The sequence below is a fragment of the Aethalodelphis obliquidens genome, unplaced genomic scaffold (genome assembly GCF_003676395.1).
Source record: "Aethalodelphis obliquidens isolate GAN/ISIS:26980383/991018 unplaced genomic scaffold, ASM367639v1 scaffold99, whole genome shotgun sequence".
NCBI lineage: Eukaryota > Metazoa > Chordata > Mammalia > Artiodactyla > Delphinidae > Aethalodelphis > Aethalodelphis obliquidens.
The window spans coordinates 1,463,106-1,482,562 of NW_020838043.1; the positions used below are offsets into that span (position 1 = coordinate 1,463,106).

Here is a 19,457-nt window from a genome sequence, read left to right on the forward strand (position 1 = left end):
ACTTTTCCCCTCTTTCATCCAAACTGTAGTAATGGAAATAGTTATTGGTTCAATATACATCATCTTCGGTGAGTCTTACTTACATTGTTTTGATCTTATTTCAGGACCCTAATGATATTTCATCCTATCTAAGACACTGTCAATTGTAAAATACCAGTATTTTATGTCCTAAGAAATAAAACAAGTGTGCCCATTAAAAATTTAAGATACCATTGACTGTAAGACATGCTCTGATTTCAGAGATATTGAAAGAGGTGCATCTTGGACTTCGTGAAGTATGCTACCATATTTGCCACCATAGAAGACATGTTTTCCCTCTTGTCTTATACCTCCCCCTCCCCCCACTCTAGGCCACCTGATATTTCCATTAAACAGAGGAATAGCATAGAAGGCTCAGCCTTAGTTTTTCCAAAATGCTTCCCTCTAAAATTGTGCTGCACTTATATTGTAGCATATATGATACATACTGACCCCAAATACTTCTTGGCTTGTTGGCCCTAGGAATGGTGATGTCCCTCTCTTGATACCCACAACAAACACTTTGGATCTGTTTCCTTTCCGTGGGATCATCATTATTCTAGTAGGGAAGAAAGTTTTAAAGTCCTATGTGGAAAAAGTCACCTCCTGTTCTACGGAGCAGAACATAGATCCACCATGTTGCATGAACACAGACACTGGATATTTCCTGTGTCTTGAGTTAAACATTCCCCTGGCAACAGAGCTCATACCAGGCAGTTCCAAATACCACACTTCCTAATGATTTTGTTTGGTGTGGTACCAAAATTGCCCAAACTGAGTCATACGGTAACAAAATATGTTGCTCCCTTTGCTCGGGCATCATTTTCATTCATAACATCAGAGCGCAATTTCAACTTTTCAAGCCCACAAATCCAACTACTCATAAGGCAACACTTTATCTCAAGTGGAAAAAAATACACTCTGCCTTAAAAAAAAGTTTTAATGCTTGTTTTATGTGAGTGATACTCCTGGGTGAAGATGTTTTTGGTCTGCATTAAACATTCTTGCCTTTTGATACCAGATGAAGAAGTATGGACAAAATTCAAATTTACATATTCTCTTTCCCAAGTTTGAACTATGTCGGTATTTTCCTTACATAATTTAATGTTTAGCATATTTCATGTTTTCTAGAAGTTATTTTATGTTTACTGTGGGTAGAAATTGGTATTGCATCTTAATAAAGGACAAAAATCTATGAACTGTGATACCAATCAACTTGACTTTCCAGCACTCTCCTTACACACTGACCCACACAGTGGGGTGTTGGGGAGAAAGTAAAAGAGTGTCAAATTACAGAGACCTAAGGCTGTCCTAGAATAGCCTTAGGACATTATGGGAGGGAGGAGGTGGTTTGGGAGGTGTGATTGCCCCGCTCCCGTGGTAAATCTGAAGGAAGCTGAAGGAGGGCTAAGATGTGGGATGGTTTCTGCAAATGCCATGGCCTCCTTTCCTATCATTACGTGTTCTTTCCTCATCCCAGAGAGCGGAAAATATTAGGCACCACAGGAGGGCAACAGCCAGAACAAACTGTCTTCCAATTCTTCCAGCCAATAGGGAACTGTGAAATCACTGCACAGACCTCAGGATGAGTACAAGAAATCTGGAATAAATGGAAGTCAAATTTTCCTTGGCATATTTTTGTACTGTCATAGCAATTTTCTTGAGGTAAAAAGCTTTAAAGACGTACTTTTCAGATTTGTTTTGCCTCACAATGATTACCATCTCAGAGTGTCATTGCAATTTCTTACTTTCCTTAACCTAAATCTTCCCTGTTTTCTCTTTTAGGCAAATATCAATATCCCAATGGGAGCCTTTCGGCCAGGAGCTGGGCAACCCCCCAGAAGAAAAGAATGTACTCCAGAAACGGAGGAGGTGAGAAAAACTGAGCTGGCAGAGCTCAGCACCATCTTTCTCCTCCAACATCCTGACTAGAGGAGGGCAGAGGCAAGGCGAGGGCCAGCTTTCCAGGACAAGGAGGGCACCAATGGATGTGGGTCAAGGAGTCATCATGTAGTGCATACATTTCTTTGGTTGTCTTGCTCAATCAGCCACGAAACACACTGACCCTCACTTCCCTCCAGCCAAAAATCTAAGTGCCTGGCCCAGGTACTTCAAGATGCTGAGTTTAGCATCTAGTTTATTGATTGCGTGTGTCTTCGTGTGTGTGTGTGTGTGTCTTCGTGTGTGTGTGTGTGTGTGTGTGTGTGTGTGTGTGTGTGTGTGTGTGTGTGTGTGTGTGTGTGTGTGTGTATGTGTGTGTGAGTGTGTGTGTGTGTGTGTGTGTGTGTGTGTGTGTGTGTGTGTGTGTAGGGGGAGGGGGAACCTCTCAGATGCTCTTGGTTCAGCAACAGTCAGTAGCTTGCTAAGTTTTCACTCTGAAGCTTTTATTCAATCTAGCTGGATGTATGTAGTACAGCTTCTGATAAGTGATAAACCCCAGTGGGAACGCAGGTAATAAGCACGTAAAATTACTTGTGGATTCAAACAAAAAGCCCCAATCTCTGGGTGTTTCCTTTGAAAAGAGGAACTTGCAAAGGAGTCTATCAATTTCTGTATTTTTCCCTCCCTTTCTTTCTTTTCCTTTCCTCCAAATTCAGATACCCAGTCTTCTAAAATGGGGGCTAAAATTCATCATGGGTGCAATAAATATAGTTCTCTGCCCAAATGTTTATATTTTTTCCTCAATTCTGACTTTTCTGATGAAACCTGGAAGGTCTGATTCTAAAAAAAAAGTTAAGGTCTTGGAGCAATAAAGCCACAGGGTATTGCAAACTGTATTTTACCTTTTTTAAAAGGTGAAAAGGCTTTTTAAACTTTTGTAGGTGACCTTTTTGGTATTTGCTAATAAAACTGGTTGTCCTGCATCTAACCTTTTTCTCTCATAAATAATTCCTGATGTGGTCCTCAGTTAGTGGTTCCAGCTTCCTATAAATAGAAAGATAATTTTTGAAAGGAGGAGATAGAGTATTTGAGTGACATCACCAAGTTCTGGAGTTGCAGTCACTAAGTCACCCTTGACGAATAACAAATTTTCAACATACAAGCTGAAAAGACCTGGCCCTACTCGGCTCTGATGGTACATAATTTCTAGTTCTGCTGCTGCTAACTTGGCCACCCAGGTAGCTCATGATCATGAGCTCTCCCTCTGGGACTTTGGTCAAGTATCTGAGTCTCTGTCTGCAAAATACGATTCTGTCCGTTCCTCAGAGGGTTGCTGTGAGGAAAGAGTCATGTATTCAATAAATGACTGTTCATCGATTGATCGAATTATCCAATTTTTATGAAGGACTCCTGGGCCTATTATTTCACATGTTGTAAGAAAAAAGCACAGGGAGGTAGAAGGGAGGGCAGAAAGGCATTCTTTCTACATCTCCATTCATCTGTAATTAGGTTTTCTTCCTGTGCTTCCTCGTAAGCTGTGTGTCACTGGGTCTGGCAATCAGTTGGAAGGTAGCTTGACTCTCTTTTCACACTAAATTGACTGATGTGACTATTGTTTTGGAGGCTTGCATCCATCTTCCTCTGTGGTAGAGATGGCCCTCGCTTCTTCTCTACAACTGGTACTTTCCTCCACACAAGTGTCCCAGTTAGGAGCTTGGGAAAGCACCCTGCTCGTACTCTTGCCTTGTCCCCAGCCTGATGGTTCCGGCACATTCTAAAATAACTAAGAACTGATACAGCCTGGGTTTTGAAAACTTACTTTATGACCAACCACATAAACAAATGGTCAACCAACATTCTTCTCAGGATGGAGGGAGCGAGGTATCCACAGAGATCCAGAGACCCCAGAAGTGTTTCTTGAATTGAGCTACACCTTTCTTGTGGGGCTCACCGGTCGGGAGGGTGGCGAGGGGTGGTATTCCCTTATTGTGAGAGCTGAAAGGGACTCTCAGGACTTGTGGGGTCTTATGGAGAGGTGGGATCTAATGACTCAAGTTCTGGGCTGGACCTTGGAGTAAGTTTCTCATGGAAGCAATATTGCAAGGGGAGCAGTTAGGCAGCTTGGTTTGGCTACGAGGCCCCAGCCACCTTTGGTTGCATAATTTGAATGGGAAAATGGAATCTGAATTCAAATAACCAGTAGAGCCCCGCTTTTCTATTACTATCCAGTTTAAAACTTCAGAATTGCTTACTTTCTTAGATTTGGGATTCATTGCTTAGCTTACCATTAAGATAATCACTGTCTAAAGTCGAGGGCATAACAAACCACTCCTGAACAGAACAGGCCACCTCTATCACAGCCAGGAGCTCCCCCATCTCAAACCCGCCACCATCTCAGACGTGAAGAAGGTGGACCCTAGCAGGAAGCCAGGACAGGCCATCTGACAAGGCCTGTGAGCACTGGCTGAGTCTCCCGCCCACCTATGGTCTCTGTAAGCCCTTGCTCTGCATAAGACAAGGCAGCTGCTTGATTAAAGTGATTTGAAGCATATTGACAAGCCCCTGCTCTGCCTCCCAAATCTCTCAATTACATCATTATTAAGCCACAAAACAGCACATTGGGATTTTCTGTTAATTATTTCCCTCTCCACCTGATCCCTTCACATGATGCAAATACACTATTTAATTCTAGTCTTGCTACTTCCTAGCTGTGAGGCCGTGGGCAAGTTTCTTAACGCCCCCCCCCCTCACCTTGTGCCTCAGTTTCCTCAACTGTAAAATAGGGATAATAATGGTAGCAGATTGAGAATTTTTTAAGTAATTAATTAATTAGTTAATTAATTATTTCTTGGCTGTGTTGGGTCTTCATTGCTGTGCACGGGCTTTCTCTAGTTGCGGTGAGCGGGGGTTACTCTTTGTTGCCGTGCGTGGGCTTCTCATTGTGGTGGCTTCTCTTGTTGCAGAGCACAGGCTCTAGGTGCGCGGGCTTCAGTAGTTGTGGCACGTGGGCTCAGTAGTTGTGGCTCGCGGGCTCTAGAGCGCAGGCTCAGTAGTTGTGGTGCACGGGCTTAGTTGCTCCACAGCACGTGGGATCTTCCCGGGGCAGGGATCAAACCCGTGTCCCCTGCACTGGCAGGCGGATTCTTAACCACTGCACCACCAGGGAAGTCCCACGGATTGAGAATTGATGTGAGGATTAAATGAGTTAGTAGGTGTAACTTAGAAGAGCTAGCAGTGTGTTTGCTGTTATTATTAAGTCTCCAGTGTATGAGCATAATACACTGTGTGTATAAGCACATCAGGCTGTTGTGTCGTACAGAAGAGAGTTTAGGGGAAGACGAAATAGGGCATCTGGTAGTAAAGAGGGAGATGAAGGTGAGATAGCTGGGAAATGGTTCACCATTTTGCCAAATTTTACAAATACTCTGTCACCCCCCAAGGGGGGCATTTCCCTTGACAATAGCCATTTCTGAAACTGGGAATGGCGCGGGGCTGATAAGCCTTCTCTCAAGCTTTCTTTATCTAAAACCAAAGAATGTCTTCCATATCCCTTCTCAATTCAAATATCTACTTACAAAAGAAAAGAGAGCATACTTAGCCAAATGGAACCATCTGGCCCCTGCCTGTTCATGCCTTAATGTATTATAATTCTTATGATAACAAATTCACAGAAAAAAATGGAATCTGATTCGCATTCTTTTTTAGAAGATGAGAGAAGATTCAGTTAAGAATATGCACCACCACTAACCCCCTCCTGAGTCAATATCTTAAAACCTAGTTCTTAAATATACCCACTTATAATTTTCCATTATATCTGACCTTACCAAATCAAGTGTTAAAAGTTTTACCTTGATAAATAAAAAACACAGTGCATTGAGGTTTTAATAAATTTAAAGGAAAGTGCCTAATATTAAGTATTTTCATCCTTTAACTGTGTATGTTTGCACAGTAAATCTTTGCACACAGACACATAACTGCACACGCTGGTTTTCTGTGTTAATTGTGCCAGTATAGCACATTTTGATATTAGAAAGATAGTGATTATGACTCACCCAGGAACTTAATAGAAGGAACTGGAAACATTTTTCTCCTTCATACTTCTTTATTAAGATCTACCCACCTAACAACCATGGGAACATTTATAAGTAAGGAAACATTTTTCATTTCACCACTACATATATATATATATATATATATATATATATATATAATTTTTTTTAAAGAGCACTTTATAGCCTTGTTTAAAATTTCTTTCCAAAAGCCCAACAAAGAACATTTTGGAATACCATGTCCTCCAAGTGGATGTTTAACAGTTTTAACTATTGCTTCTAAATCTGCATTTATAAATGATGAATGTGCGTGCATGATGCAAGGAAGCTGAGCCTATGGCTCTATACATTGACCCGGGGAAACATTTTCCAGACATATACAACAGATATTTACAACAGGTACAGTCTACATCGAACTACTGTATCATTTCGTGTGGGTGACATGTTAGCTATTTCATCAGCACTGGGTCAGATTCAAAGAAAATGACTACAGGAAAAACCATGAGCCCCTCAAATAAGCAATTTAAAAACGTTTCTGTAAAGGAAACATCTACCAAATAATTTGTTAAAGTTTGGGAAGCTTGAACATTTTCTGCCCTTTCCCTTTAGGGTTTAGACAATTTGAGAACTAGATATAGGAGCCAGATGGGGGCTAAAGCATGGCATTGGCTTTAATACCCAAGTTACAGGGCTGCCTAGTTAGGCCGGCAACACATATGGGCACAGGGCTTGCACCTGAGAAAAACGTGCAGTTTCTTATTCTTTTTCCCAGAACTGTATTGGTTCACTCAGTTGCTGGCCCAGCAGGTGGAGCTCTGCCAGTCTCATAGGGGGCCTGTTAATTTGGGTCCTCCAAGAAGCAGATCCAAAGGTGGGATTCGATGGGCAAAACATTTATTGGGGAAAACACTTGTAAGGAAAAACGAGAGGGTCCTCAGACCGTGATGCAGGTGAAGGAGAGTGGGACAGAGGGTTGGGCGGAAGCATCTTAGACAACAGTGCTGTTCTAAGGAAAATTCTCGAGCCCAAGTCCCTCCCAGGGGAGTCCCAGGTCTCCCAGGAACGGGCCCGCCTTAGGATCCTATGACACTCATTCATTGGTCACGAGCAGCCGTGGGAAGTGTGACCTCAGCATGGTGATGGGCGGGTTTCAGGGTGAAGCAGCCAGGCCTATCATTCAATTATCCTCCCTGCAGGAAACTGATCCGAGAGGCGTGCTCCTGTGGCTGCCACAGAGATCAAATGTTCCTCCAACACCTTCGTTCCAGGGCCCTGGGGAATATGCCCCCCACTGCTAGTAAATAGGAGGAATGAGCTAACCAGCAACTGTCTGTAGTAATGAATTGGAGTTCTAGGAGCTACACACAGCAACGGATCTTCCTGTTTTACAGCCACTGTTAATACGTGTTTGGTGTATGTACATAGAGGCATAGATTTGTCACTATGGCACATTCTCAGGCTTAATCAGCTAAACAACCATCAACAAGTGTGCCTGTGCACTTCTGCACCAGGCATTGGAGGACCCACAGAAAAATGTATAGGATATGGTCCCGCCCTAAAGCCACAACAACAGAAAAACATAAAACAATAGGAAACGTAAAATGCTTTCCAAAGCAGGAGGGGAGAGCTGGGCCTCCTCTGCCACTCCATCCTACCCCACCCATATTCAAAAAGGTTTTGCTGATGTCAGTTTCAGTTTGTTTCTGCTTCCCAGAAATGTCACTGTAATAAAGGCTGGCAGCCACTGCACCCCAAACAAAAGAACGGAAAACTCCTGGACCAAGTCATTGTTAGAGATAGCCGTGCACTAACAGTCTACAAACCTGTGCCTTTCAGGCGTCTTATGATATTATGATACCAAATTAAATTTGATCTTGTAAGATGCTTCTCTTGGAAACACAACACAAATCCTTTTAACTAGTGGTAATTTTTATTAGCTATCAGACACTGAACAGTACTCTTGTGTTTTCAAAGTGATGCGGAAATTACTTGTTTTCTTCTTCCAACTTTATTCTTCTATAAACTTCAGGAGATCTTGAAACTCTGAGGGTAACCCAACAGCACAAGAAAAAGTCACTCTGCTAGAATTACTCTCTGACACTATTTTTGCCTTAATTGTTTTCTGCTTCATGTCTATGACCTAGAGAGACCAAATGTCTTTTTCGGTGAGCTAAATCTTTCTCCTTTTTTTCTCTTCAGGGTGCTCCTCCCACTTTGGATGAGGAGAAGAAGTCAATTCCAGGAGCTAAGAAACTTCCAGGACCTGCGGTCAACCTATCAGAGATCCAGAATATTAAAAGTGAACTGAAGTATGTCCCCAAAGCTGAACAGTAGTTGGAAGAAAAAAGGTGAGTGAAAAACTCTTTTCTTTGTCTCAAAAAGACCACTATAAAAATGGTTTATGGAAGCCTTGCACTGAAGGAGTCTGGAATTCCAGAAGTGTTTGCTAAGGATCAGGACCTTCAAGTTAGACCAGTATTTCCGGCGCAAAGTTTTTCTGGTATGTAAAGCCAAGCTTTTAAGCCTATCTTACTCCCAAACCAGTCAGAGGGCCATTGAGGATGTTTGCCTGCCATCCCCTTGCTGGTTACCTTCTTGATTGGGGAAGGGTGGGGGTGGGGTTGGGAGAGGAAAGATGCTTGGGAGGGGGTCCTTGAGGAGCTTTTGATCTTCAGGTACAGGGAGCCCTCCATCATTGCATGCCTCAGTTTCCCTACCCAGATGCCCCAAACAGCGATGAGCTACTTCTGAGCTGGAGAATCAGAGGGGCAAGGAGCTGAGGAGGTCTGGTGGTAGCCCAGGTGTGGGTAAGGCAGACCAAGAGGGCCTGGTAATGACTCTGTAAATAGAGGAGGGAAAGGTAGGCTCAAAATTGTACCTGCCACCCTTAAAACTGGACAGGTACATGTAAAAGTATGAGATTAGATCACTCCCTAACACCATACACAAAAATAAGCTCAAAATGGATTAAAGACCTAAATGTAAGGCCAGAAACTATCAAACTCTTAGAGGAAAACATAGGCAGAACACTCTATGACATAAATCACAGCAAGATCCTTTCTGACCCACCTCCTAGAGAAATGGAAATAAAAACAAAAATAAACACATGGGACCTAATGAAACTTAAAAGCTTTTGCACAGCAAAGGAAACCATGAACAAGACCAAAAGACACCCCTCAGAATGGGAGAAAATATTTGCAAATGAAGCAACTGACAAAGGATTAATCTCCAAAATTTACAAGCAGCTTATGCAGCTCAATAACAAAAACCCAAACAACCCAATCCAAAAATGGGCAGAAGACCTAAATAGACATTTCTCCAAAGAAGATTTACAGATTGTCAACAAACACACGAAAGAATGCTCAACATCATTAATCATTAGAGAAATGCAAATCAAAACTACCATGAGATATCATCTCACACCAGTCAGAATGGCCATCATCAAAAAATCTAGAAACGATAAATGCTGGAGAGGGTGTGGAGAAAAGGGAACGCTCTTGCACTGCTGGTGGGAACGTGAATTGGTTCAGCCACTATGGAGAACAGTATGGAGGTTCCTTAAAAGACTACAAATAGAACTACCATATGACCCAGCAATCTCACTTCTGGGCATACACCCTGAGAAAACCAAAATTCAAAAAGAGTCATGCACCAAAATGTTCACTGCAGCTCTATTTACAATAGCCCGGAGATGGAAACAACCTAAGTGTCCATCATCGGATGAATGGATAAAGAAGATGTGGCACATATATACAATGGAATATTACTCAGCCATAAAAAGAAACGAAACTGAGCTATTTGTAATGAGGTGGATAGACCTAGAGTCTGTCATACAGAGTGAAGTAAGTCAGAAAGAGAAAAACAAATACCGTACGCTAACACATATATATGGAATTTAAGAAAAAGAAATGTCATGAAGAACCTAGGGGAAGACAGGAATAAAGACACAGACCTACTGGAGAACGGACCTGAGGATATGGAGAGGGGGAAGGGTGAGCTGTGACAGGGCGAGAGAGAGGCATGGACATATATACACTACCAAACGTAAGGTAGATAGCTAGTGGGAAGCAGCCGCATGGCACAGGTATATCGGCTTGGTGCTTTGTGACCGCCTGGACGGGTGGGATAGGGAGGGTGGGAGGGAGGGAGACGCAAGAGGGAAGAGATATGGGAACATATGTATATGTATAACTGATTCACTTTGCTATAAAGCAGAAACTAACACACCATTGTAAAGCAATTATAACCCAATAAAGATGTTAAACAAAACAAAACAAAACAAACAAAAAAATTGTACCTGCCACCCTTAGAGGCACTGCAAGCAGGGCCTGTGACTTTATTTTCATTGGCTCTGTTCAGTAATGATCCCCTGGTGAGGGCTCAGCCCTACCCTTCACTGCAGACCTGATGCCTGCAGACTGGTGTGGGATTTCTGTCAGTAGTGGGCTTGTGGAATTGGCCCAAGTCATGGCTCTTTCTCCTATGAGACCCTGGGAGCTTTACCCAACATTACTGAAGGCCACCACGCACAGTTTATTCCATTTCTTAAGCAGAAGTTTAAGTCTAGAGGAGAGGAATCTATATTGGCAACATAAAACAGGTATTTATCTGGCTGATTGTCCATTCATTTGTTCATTCATCCAGTCATTCATTTATTAAACCAATATTTATTGAGTATCTGCTGTGTACTGAACACTAGATACATATACTGATTACTTATCATGTGACAGATACGGTGTGAGGAGCATTCTACCTATTGTTTGTTAAGTTTCATGATACACTCCCTGTGGGTATTAGGGTGACATCTTCTGACCACGTAGATGGCAAAGGCAAGCACAGCAATGGGGCCCTACAGTGTCTTCTGTAAACATAATGAAGAACAGACGTTCTGTGAGACAATCCCACTCGTGATGGAGTCACGCTTATGCTGACTTACTAAGACATTTGCAAGTAAGTTCTGCCGAAAAGATTTCTTCATAGTGTAGGAGCCAGTTTGAGTTAAAAGAACAGGACGGTATCTAGTGTTTTCAGCACAGTTACATGAACGAAAAAAGGAGTAAGAATAAAACACGGTGGATTCTATGACCATAGCGTGAATCCCAGGAACCTGGATGGGGACAGAGTGACGTGAGCAGGAACTGACCTGAAGCATGGCCACGCACACTTGGTATTAATTATGACAGAATGAAGCAAACTGATGACTATCATTATATCAGTCCTGCTTGTGTTGCCAAGCTGAGATGAAATATTCTAATATGCTTGGGACAAAGCTACAGAACTTTCTTGTGAGAAAGCCCGCAGAAGTGAAATGAACTTTTGGGAATATTTATTATCATCACCCAACCAAGGCTGTTCAATTAGACATGTGATTTTTTTAAAAAATTAATTTATTTTTGGCTGTGTTGGGTCTTCGTTGCTGCGCGTGGGCTGTCTCCCGTTGTGGTGAGCGGGGGCTGCTCTTTGTTGCGGTGCGCGGGCTTCTCATTGCAGTGGCTTCTCTTGTTGTGGAGCATGGGGCTCTAGGCGTGCGGGCTTCAATAGTTCTGGCACGAGGGCTCAGTAGTTGTGGCTCGCAGGCTCTAGAGCGCAGGCTCAGTAGTTGTGGTGCACGGGCTTAGTTGCTCCACGGCATGTGGGATCTTCCTGGAGCAGGGATCGAACCCATGTCCCCTGCATTGGCAGGCAGATTGTTAACCACTGAGCCACAAGGGAAGTCCTGATACATGAATTTTTAATGCAAATTTTAAAGGGTTTTGCTTTTATTAAATCCTTGTCAACCTAAATTTAACCCCAGTTCCAGTTTCAGAAGAATTTTGTTTGGAAGATCCAAAGGAATGCTGTTTTAAAATTAGTTCAGAGAGGGGATGGACTTCCCTGGTGGTCCAATGCTTAAGACTCCACGCTTCCACTGCAGGGGGTGCGGGTTTGATCCCTGGTTGGGGAACTAAGATACCGCATGCCGTGCAGAGTGGCCAAAAAAAAAAAAAAAATAAAATAAAATAAGTTCAGAGAGAATCTTGTGGTGTTATTCAGCAGCGAGGCTGATTCCGTAGCCTTGTATCTATGGTTACAGTAATGGGGAACAATACCAACTCCATAAAATAGCAAAAAGGTACTAGAGTATCCAGAAAACATTTTTTGTTACTTCATTTTCTCACAGAAGACTTTAATGATTCTTCTCTCCTGAACAAATTCTAATAATGCAAAACCACTCGGAGAGGCCTATTTGTCCTTATTCTACAGGAATGTGAAAACCTAAGTTGTCCAGGTAATTGATCTGAGTTCCCGATGAGGACAGTCATTGTTTTGACCCAAGGAGTGATCTTTATTTCTTGTAGGAGAGGTAGTGAGCTGGTTTGTTTTTGACTCATCAATTCTTCTCCTGCAAATCTGTCAGATTTTGAGACTTCCGTGGTCATGGTTTATGGTCACAGAGGGAGAACATTTCTTAACGTTGATTGATTCAGCGGAATCATAAACAGTAAATACCCTGGACCAGCCGTCATTTTGCCCCTCACTGGCTGGATTTGACTTTCTCCTTTTGGACCACCACTTCATCACCTGCCCTCACCATGTATTGTTCAATGATTTAATCAAACAGGTCATTGTTTGAAGACTGAGTGAATAAGTCCATAGTACCAAACTATGAAAACCACAAGACTAAAGGCTCAAAGTCTAGGATATAACTATTACAATATTTTAGACATAAGACAGAGCAGCACCTCCTTCTAGCTAAGATCAGCACTTCCTTTTAAGTGGGGTTTCAGATTCTTTTCATGCCCTGTGTCATGGCTAGAATTGTTCATGAAAATAGATAAAAAATACTATAGGACAAGAATCAGAAAGGCCAATGACTAGCCAGTTAGAGATCAGTAATCACGGCTTGTGGCAAAGGAGTTAGGGCCTGGACCTCATCAGGAACCAGAACCAGGCCACACAGAGGCAGCACATACCAAGTCAAGACCAAGAGACACGGGAGAATCCCAAATGGGGCCCTATTCCACGCTGGAACAGGCTGGGGCAGGGAAAGGCAGGTGTTCAGCCCCGTACCTCTCAGGATTCTCCTGGCTGTGGTTTACGGTGGCCAAATGGTGATTTAAGCAAGCCCAGGAGCCAGATAAGAGACAGGACCAGCAGCAATGTCTGAAAACCAAGAACCCTCCCACACTCGCATGCCTGCTTGTTTGCTGCATGATCAGGAATCCCCCGCCCCATGTCCACCGTCAAAAGCCACTGTCAGCTTGTTTGCTTGTAGCTGCAGGGGATGCCACCTCAGACTTCACGGACAGGGGTCTGGGGAACCTGGAGGACTGCTAAGGGCGGGTGTCCAATAGATTCTGTGTCCACTCTCAACGCCCAGATCAGACCACAGGTGCCCAGTAACAAACCTTTGTAACTAGCTTCTGTACCGTAGGCATTTTCTTCATTCCGTGCTATAAGATATATAGATGTCAGACTTGGTCCCTGCTCTCAGGATACTTAGGTCTTGATGGAAAGATAAAAATAAAATACTTCAAAAGATAGGTAACAATTCAAGAACTAGATAGCAGCTCAGTGATTCAAGATACCCCATGCTTGTTTATGACCCACTAACAAGTAGGCAGTAGAGCAAAGCAAGGTTATGACTTACGAGAGGGGGAACTCACAATGATTTGGCATCAGGGACAATTTCAAGGAGATGGTGGGAATGGAATGGTTTAAACAGAGGCTCAGAGATAACCTCTGGATTTAGGGAATGTCCAGAGCATCATTATTGGGCCACCCTGCTGAGACCAAACAGTTCCTCTAGGGCAATACTTCTTAAACTTTTGGAGCAGAGCAAAGCAAGATTCCACAACCTGCCTACATCATCTCTTCTCTTTTTCCAGCAGTAAAAGAACTCAGTGATAACAAAGAATTAGAGAGGAAAAAAATAAGTATCAAAGTAGCAGCAATGCAGCAGTTATTAGAAGAATAATTAACAAAGATAAACCCTAAGAAGAATTCTACAATTACGTTAATGAACACAAAGATAGCAGCAACTGAAAGCCCTGGGAGTGATGAAGCACTAGAAAGAAATTGTCCTTCTGAAGTGGCAGGAATTACTCCTCTCTGTGTTGGACATTGCAGCATGGCCATGTGTTCTGCAACAGCCAGACTTGATGATTATGTACTAAACCAGGGTTTTAGAAAAATGCAAAATTGTAGTGATTCTTAATAACTCACTTAGTAGCTTTTGGCCATGTATATAACTGAAAGTCTATGGAATGAATCTCCATTTTGTTGTAAGATCTGAGTAAAGCACTCGCATTTTGGAATCAGGAAGTCTTTCGAAGTCACCCAGTGGGCATTGGACCATACTTTGAGAAACACTGCTATAGTGCAATAAGTGAGAGTGAATTGGAATGATCTGTAACTCCTGTACACCCATACGCTGCGCCATGGTCTCAAGTTAGTCTCTATCCCATACCCCACACTGGTCAACCAGCCTTGATTCTAGATTTTGTAGTTTGGAAAAGAACCATTATAATGCCCTGTTGTGGGAGGCATGCCTTCTCCATCCAGCACTTTGCCCCAACTCTGGCATCTTCTGTTTATGCTGTCACAGTCCTTACCAAAGTGATGTATTCATTTGCTTTTTAAATCTTCTTCATGATGCCAGCATATAGCTTCTTAGAGGCTAGGGCACATCTGATACATCTTGAGCACACATGCCTTATTACTGGTACCCTGACCACAGCAAGCCTGGTGTCCCCTAGAAATGTGTTCTTGTAGACTTTCCAAGTCCTTGCATTCTCAGGGAGATTACTACTTAAAAGCAAGACTAGCTTTTCTGTCAAGGACTGACGGTAACATTGTTGACTGCGATCAGTAAAGGGCTCAGAAATTTGACTTTAATTCATTGATTATAACTTTATTCCTCTGGGAAACTGAATAATTAGGGAAAATGTCAAGGTTGGCTCATTTTCCTCAAAAGGGGAGAAAAATATGTAAATCCAGAAGAAAATCATTTAATTTTCAAGAATTCTTTGGATTTATTTTTCAAAGAATGTCTATGTCCAGATAAGACATATTTACCAACCAGTCATCGAGAAAGATGCCATCTCTGATCGAGGAGAACATAAGGTGTTCATTACTCTTAAATGTTAAACATTACGCATCACGATTCTTGCTGATTCAAAGGCTAATTTTGACAGTGTTAGCAGAAGGGCAAATTGATGTACTCAGACCCTTGATGAAGTGTGTTTAGCACCTAACAACAGACCCCCAAAATACATGAAACAAAAACTAACAGAATTGGAGGGAGAAATAGACAATTGAGCAATAATAGCAGGCAACTTCAATACTCCACTTTCAATAATGGATAGAGCAACTAGACAGAAGATCAACAAGGAAACTGTCTCAGTCTCTTTGGGCCAGTATAAAAGAATACCATAGACTGGGTGGTTTATGAACAACAGAAATTCATTTCTCACAGCTCTAGAGGGTGGGAAGTCCAAGATCAAGGCACCAGCAGATTTGGTGTCTGGTGAGAACTTGCTTCCTGGTTCATAGATGGCCATCTTCTCCCTGTGTTCTCACACAGCAGAAGGGGCAAGGAAGCTCTCTGGGGTTTCTTTTATAAGGAACTAATTCCATTCACGAGGGCTGCACCCTCATGACCTTTCACCTCCCAAAGGCCCCACCTCCTAATACCATCACACTGTGGATTAAGTTTCAACATATGAATTTGGGGTGGGGGGACATAGACATTCAGTCTATAGCAGAAATAGAAGACTTGAATAACACTATAAACCAACTGGATATAACTGACATCAGCGGAACACTCCACCCAACAATATCAGAGTACACATTCTTCTCAAGTGCACATATGGCACATTGTCCAGGACTTATTTCATGTTAGGCCACAAAACAAGTCTCAATAAATTTAAAAGGATTGAAATCATGGCAAGTATGTTCTCAGAGTACAATAGAATGAAATTAGAAGTCAAGAACAGAAAGAAGTTTGGGAAATTCACACGTTGTGAAACTTAAACAACACTCGTAAACAACCAATCAGTCGGGCTTCCCTGGTGGTGCAGTGGTTGAGAATCTGCCTGCCAATGCAGGGGACACGGGTTCGAGCCCTGGTCTGGGAAGATCCCACATACCGTGGAGCAACTAGCCCCGTGAGCCATAATTACTGAGCCTGCACGTCTGGAGCCTGTGCTCTGCAACAAGAGAGGCCACGATAGTGAGAGGCCCGCGCACCGCGATGAGGAGTGGCCCCCACTTGCCGCAACTGGAGAAAGCCTCGCACAGAAATGAAGAGCCAACACAGCCATAAATAAATAAATAAATTTTTTTTTAAAAAAGGCAAAATTTCTTTAAAAAAAAACCAACCAATCAGTCAAAGAAGAAATCACAAGGGAAATTAGAAAATACTTTGAGACAAATGAAAATGAAAATACAAGATACTAAACTGTGGCATGCAGCAAAAGCAGTGCTTAGAGGGAAACTAATAGTTGTAAATGCCTATATTAAAAAAGAACAAAGATCTCAAATCAATAACCAACCAATCAAATCAATAACCAACCAATCAAATCAATATTAGCAGCTCCATATTTGGGAACCAGGCCCTTTATCATCTTAGAGTAAGCTTAACCCATATCTACATAAATGGCAAATGATTAAACTGATGCATGAATGGAAATATCAGCCCTTTTAAATGGTAAAATGTAATAAGCTAAAACAACCTATTTATATAAACACTGTAACAACATAATAGAAGCTGGGAAATAAAATGTAATCACCTGTAAGATCACCATTTATCATAATACTCAAGTTGATATCTTCCTTTCCAGTTTTCCCCTTGGGTTTACATATGGAATGCAATACAACTAAGTTGCTAACAATATGGGGCTTTAGGTCATGAAGACTTGGTCTCATTACCTTCTACCTTTGCAACTTTGAGCTCTATGTCTCTATTTCGTTTCATAAAAAGCAGAAAATGGTGTCTCCCTCATAGGGTTTAGGATTAGGGAGATGTGAAGGATTAGGGAGAGGTATTTTTAAAAATACATCTAGGCATAGCACCTGGTACAGAATAACTACACATAAATGGGAACTGGTTCTCCTTTTACTTTTTTCCTACAGAGCATCATTCATAGCACATGTATGGTTTTGAATCTTGCTTTTTCCACTTCACATTTTCTCATAAGAATATTTTTCCAGTTTTACTGAGAAATAATTGACATACATCACTGCCTAAGCTTAAGGCATACAGCTGGATGGTTTGATTTACATATACTGTGAAATGATTATAGAAATAGGTTCAGCTAGCATTCATCATCTCATACAGATACAATAAAAAGAAAAGAAAGGAGAAAAAAGAAAAACATTTTTCTCCTTGTGATGAGAACTCTTAGGATCTACTCTCTTAACTTTCCTGTATACCACACAGCAGCGTTAGCTATAGCCACTGTGTTGTGTTGTATGTTACATCCCCAGTACTTCTTTGCCTTGTAACTGGAAGTTTGTACCTTTTGACCACCTTCCTCCAATTCCCCCTCCCCTGCTCTGCCTCTGGTAACCATATATCTGATCTCCTTTTCTATGACTCTGTGTGTGCATTTTAGATTCTACATATAAGTGAGATCGTATAGTATTTGTCTTTATCATAAGAATTTTTTATGCTGCTTTGTAGCTTTCAGAATTAAGTGATTTATTTTTCATAGTCTTTGACTTATGATTTCATAACCTTTTCCCTCTGCCAGAAGACAGAGGACTGATTTATTGTTTTACACAGAACTAAACTTACCCAACAACTTCTCCAAATGTCTTCTCTGTGGTTTGCTGCAAATTTTTTGTCCTCAATTTTGGAATGTTCCCTGCTTTGACCCAATTACAGAAGCTCTATTCATTTTGTTTGAAGGAAATGGTTTTATGCTGAGATTTTTCACTCTCTAGTGAAGCCACATTTCTTTTGATTTGTGATGCTCTTTTTTTTCCTGCTCCCCACTTGGTTAGGATAAAGATGAGTTTTGCAGTGGTTCTGAACTGCATCAAGGTTTTATTCATTTGTTAACCTGCCTGGCAAAGCTACTGTTCTAGGCCCTGGTTACAGCCTGTGTGGGTGTAAAGTACTCTTGAGGGCGAACGTGAGGAGCCTTTGAGCTGATCATGGCAGTTGCTTTAAGAGCCTCTCAGCAAACACACACAAACACACAGAAGCTACCTGGATGGTTTCTATTAAAACAGAGATCTGGAGGGCCTAGTGTGTGAATTCTCAGTAGGGATGTGAAATTGGTGAGAATAGATCTGAGCCCAGAGAAGCACATCTGCTCCGGCCAGCTCTCTAGAAGGCAGAGGTGACTCAGGACCAAATTTTGTAAAACCTTGTACTCTGGCATGTAGATTTCCACAGGCTAAAGGGCAGTTACCACTGGCGCTTGCCCTGCTCCCAATGCAATGGAACTCATTACCCTAACCCAGTGGTTCTGGGGGCAGAGGGCCATGTCTAGATACAGTTTGAGTTGTCACAACTTGAGGGAAGTATGGACTGCCACTGTCACCTAGTGGGGAGATGTCAGGGATGCTGGTCAATGTCCCACGATGCCCAGGACAGCCCCCACCCCCCACAACAAAGAATTACCCAGTCCTAAATGTTAGTTGTGCTGAGACTAAGTAACGCTGATTGAGCAACTTGAAAAGTTGATGTCAGGACCAACTTGCAAACGTTCCTTTCCAAGCAATCAATGCACTGCATTTTACAGAAATCAAAACATTAACAAACAGAGAATAGTAATTAACCGCCTAATATTTATAATCTCTTCACATTAATCAGAGACTTAGGAATCAGCTACTCTTAAATATGATTCTCTTGTCAACTGGTAAACTAAATATATTTATGGTATACGGTACATATTAGGCCTTAAACGCAACTATTTTTGGTAGGTTATTTTTTCACCGCGAAAGTATCAGAAAGCAGTAGGTTATCTCAGCAGCTCATCAAGTCTTTTATTTATTTATTTATTTATTTATTTATGGCTGCGTTGGGTCTTTGTTGCTGTGGGCGGGCTTTCTCTAGTTGCGGTGAGTCGAGGCTACTCTTCGTTGCAGTGCACGGGCTGCTCATTGCGGTGGCTTCTCTTTGCTGTGGAGCACGGGATCTAGGCACAGGGGCTTCAGTAGTTGTGGCACACGGGCTCAGTAGTTGTGGCTCACGGGCTCTAGAATGCAGGATCAGTAGTTGTGGTGCACGGGCTTAGCTGCTCTGTGGCATGTGGCATCTTCCTGGACCAGGGCTTGAACCCGTGTTCCCTGCGTTGGCAGGCGGATTCTTAACCACTGCGCCACCAGGGAAGTCTCTCATCAAGTTTTTAAAAATATGAATGTTAAACATACAGTATTAGTAATCATCAGCACTAACATCAATGTCATCTTTTTTTTTTTTTTTTTTTTTTTGCATTATGTGGGCCTCTTACTGTTGTGGCCTCTCCCGTTGTGGAGCCCAGGCTCTGGACGCGCAGGCTCAGTGGCCATGGCTCA

At 42.2% G+C, this 19,457-nt stretch overlaps 1 protein-coding gene across 1 annotated transcript in view; it reads left to right on the plus strand.

The window, feature by feature from the left end:
- SMPX (small muscle protein X-linked) overlaps positions 1 to 19,457 on the plus strand; it is a 52,612-nt gene that overhangs the window by 13,974 nt on the left and 19,181 nt on the right. The window contains exons 3-4 of the mRNA XM_027096160.1: positions 1,804 to 1,890; positions 8,148 to 8,296. Coding sequence (XP_026951961.1) covers positions 1,804 to 1,890; positions 8,148 to 8,282 — 222 coding nt within the window. The 3' untranslated portion in view covers positions 8,283 to 8,296. The remainder of the gene's footprint in view (positions 1 to 1,803; positions 1,891 to 8,147; positions 8,297 to 19,457) is intronic.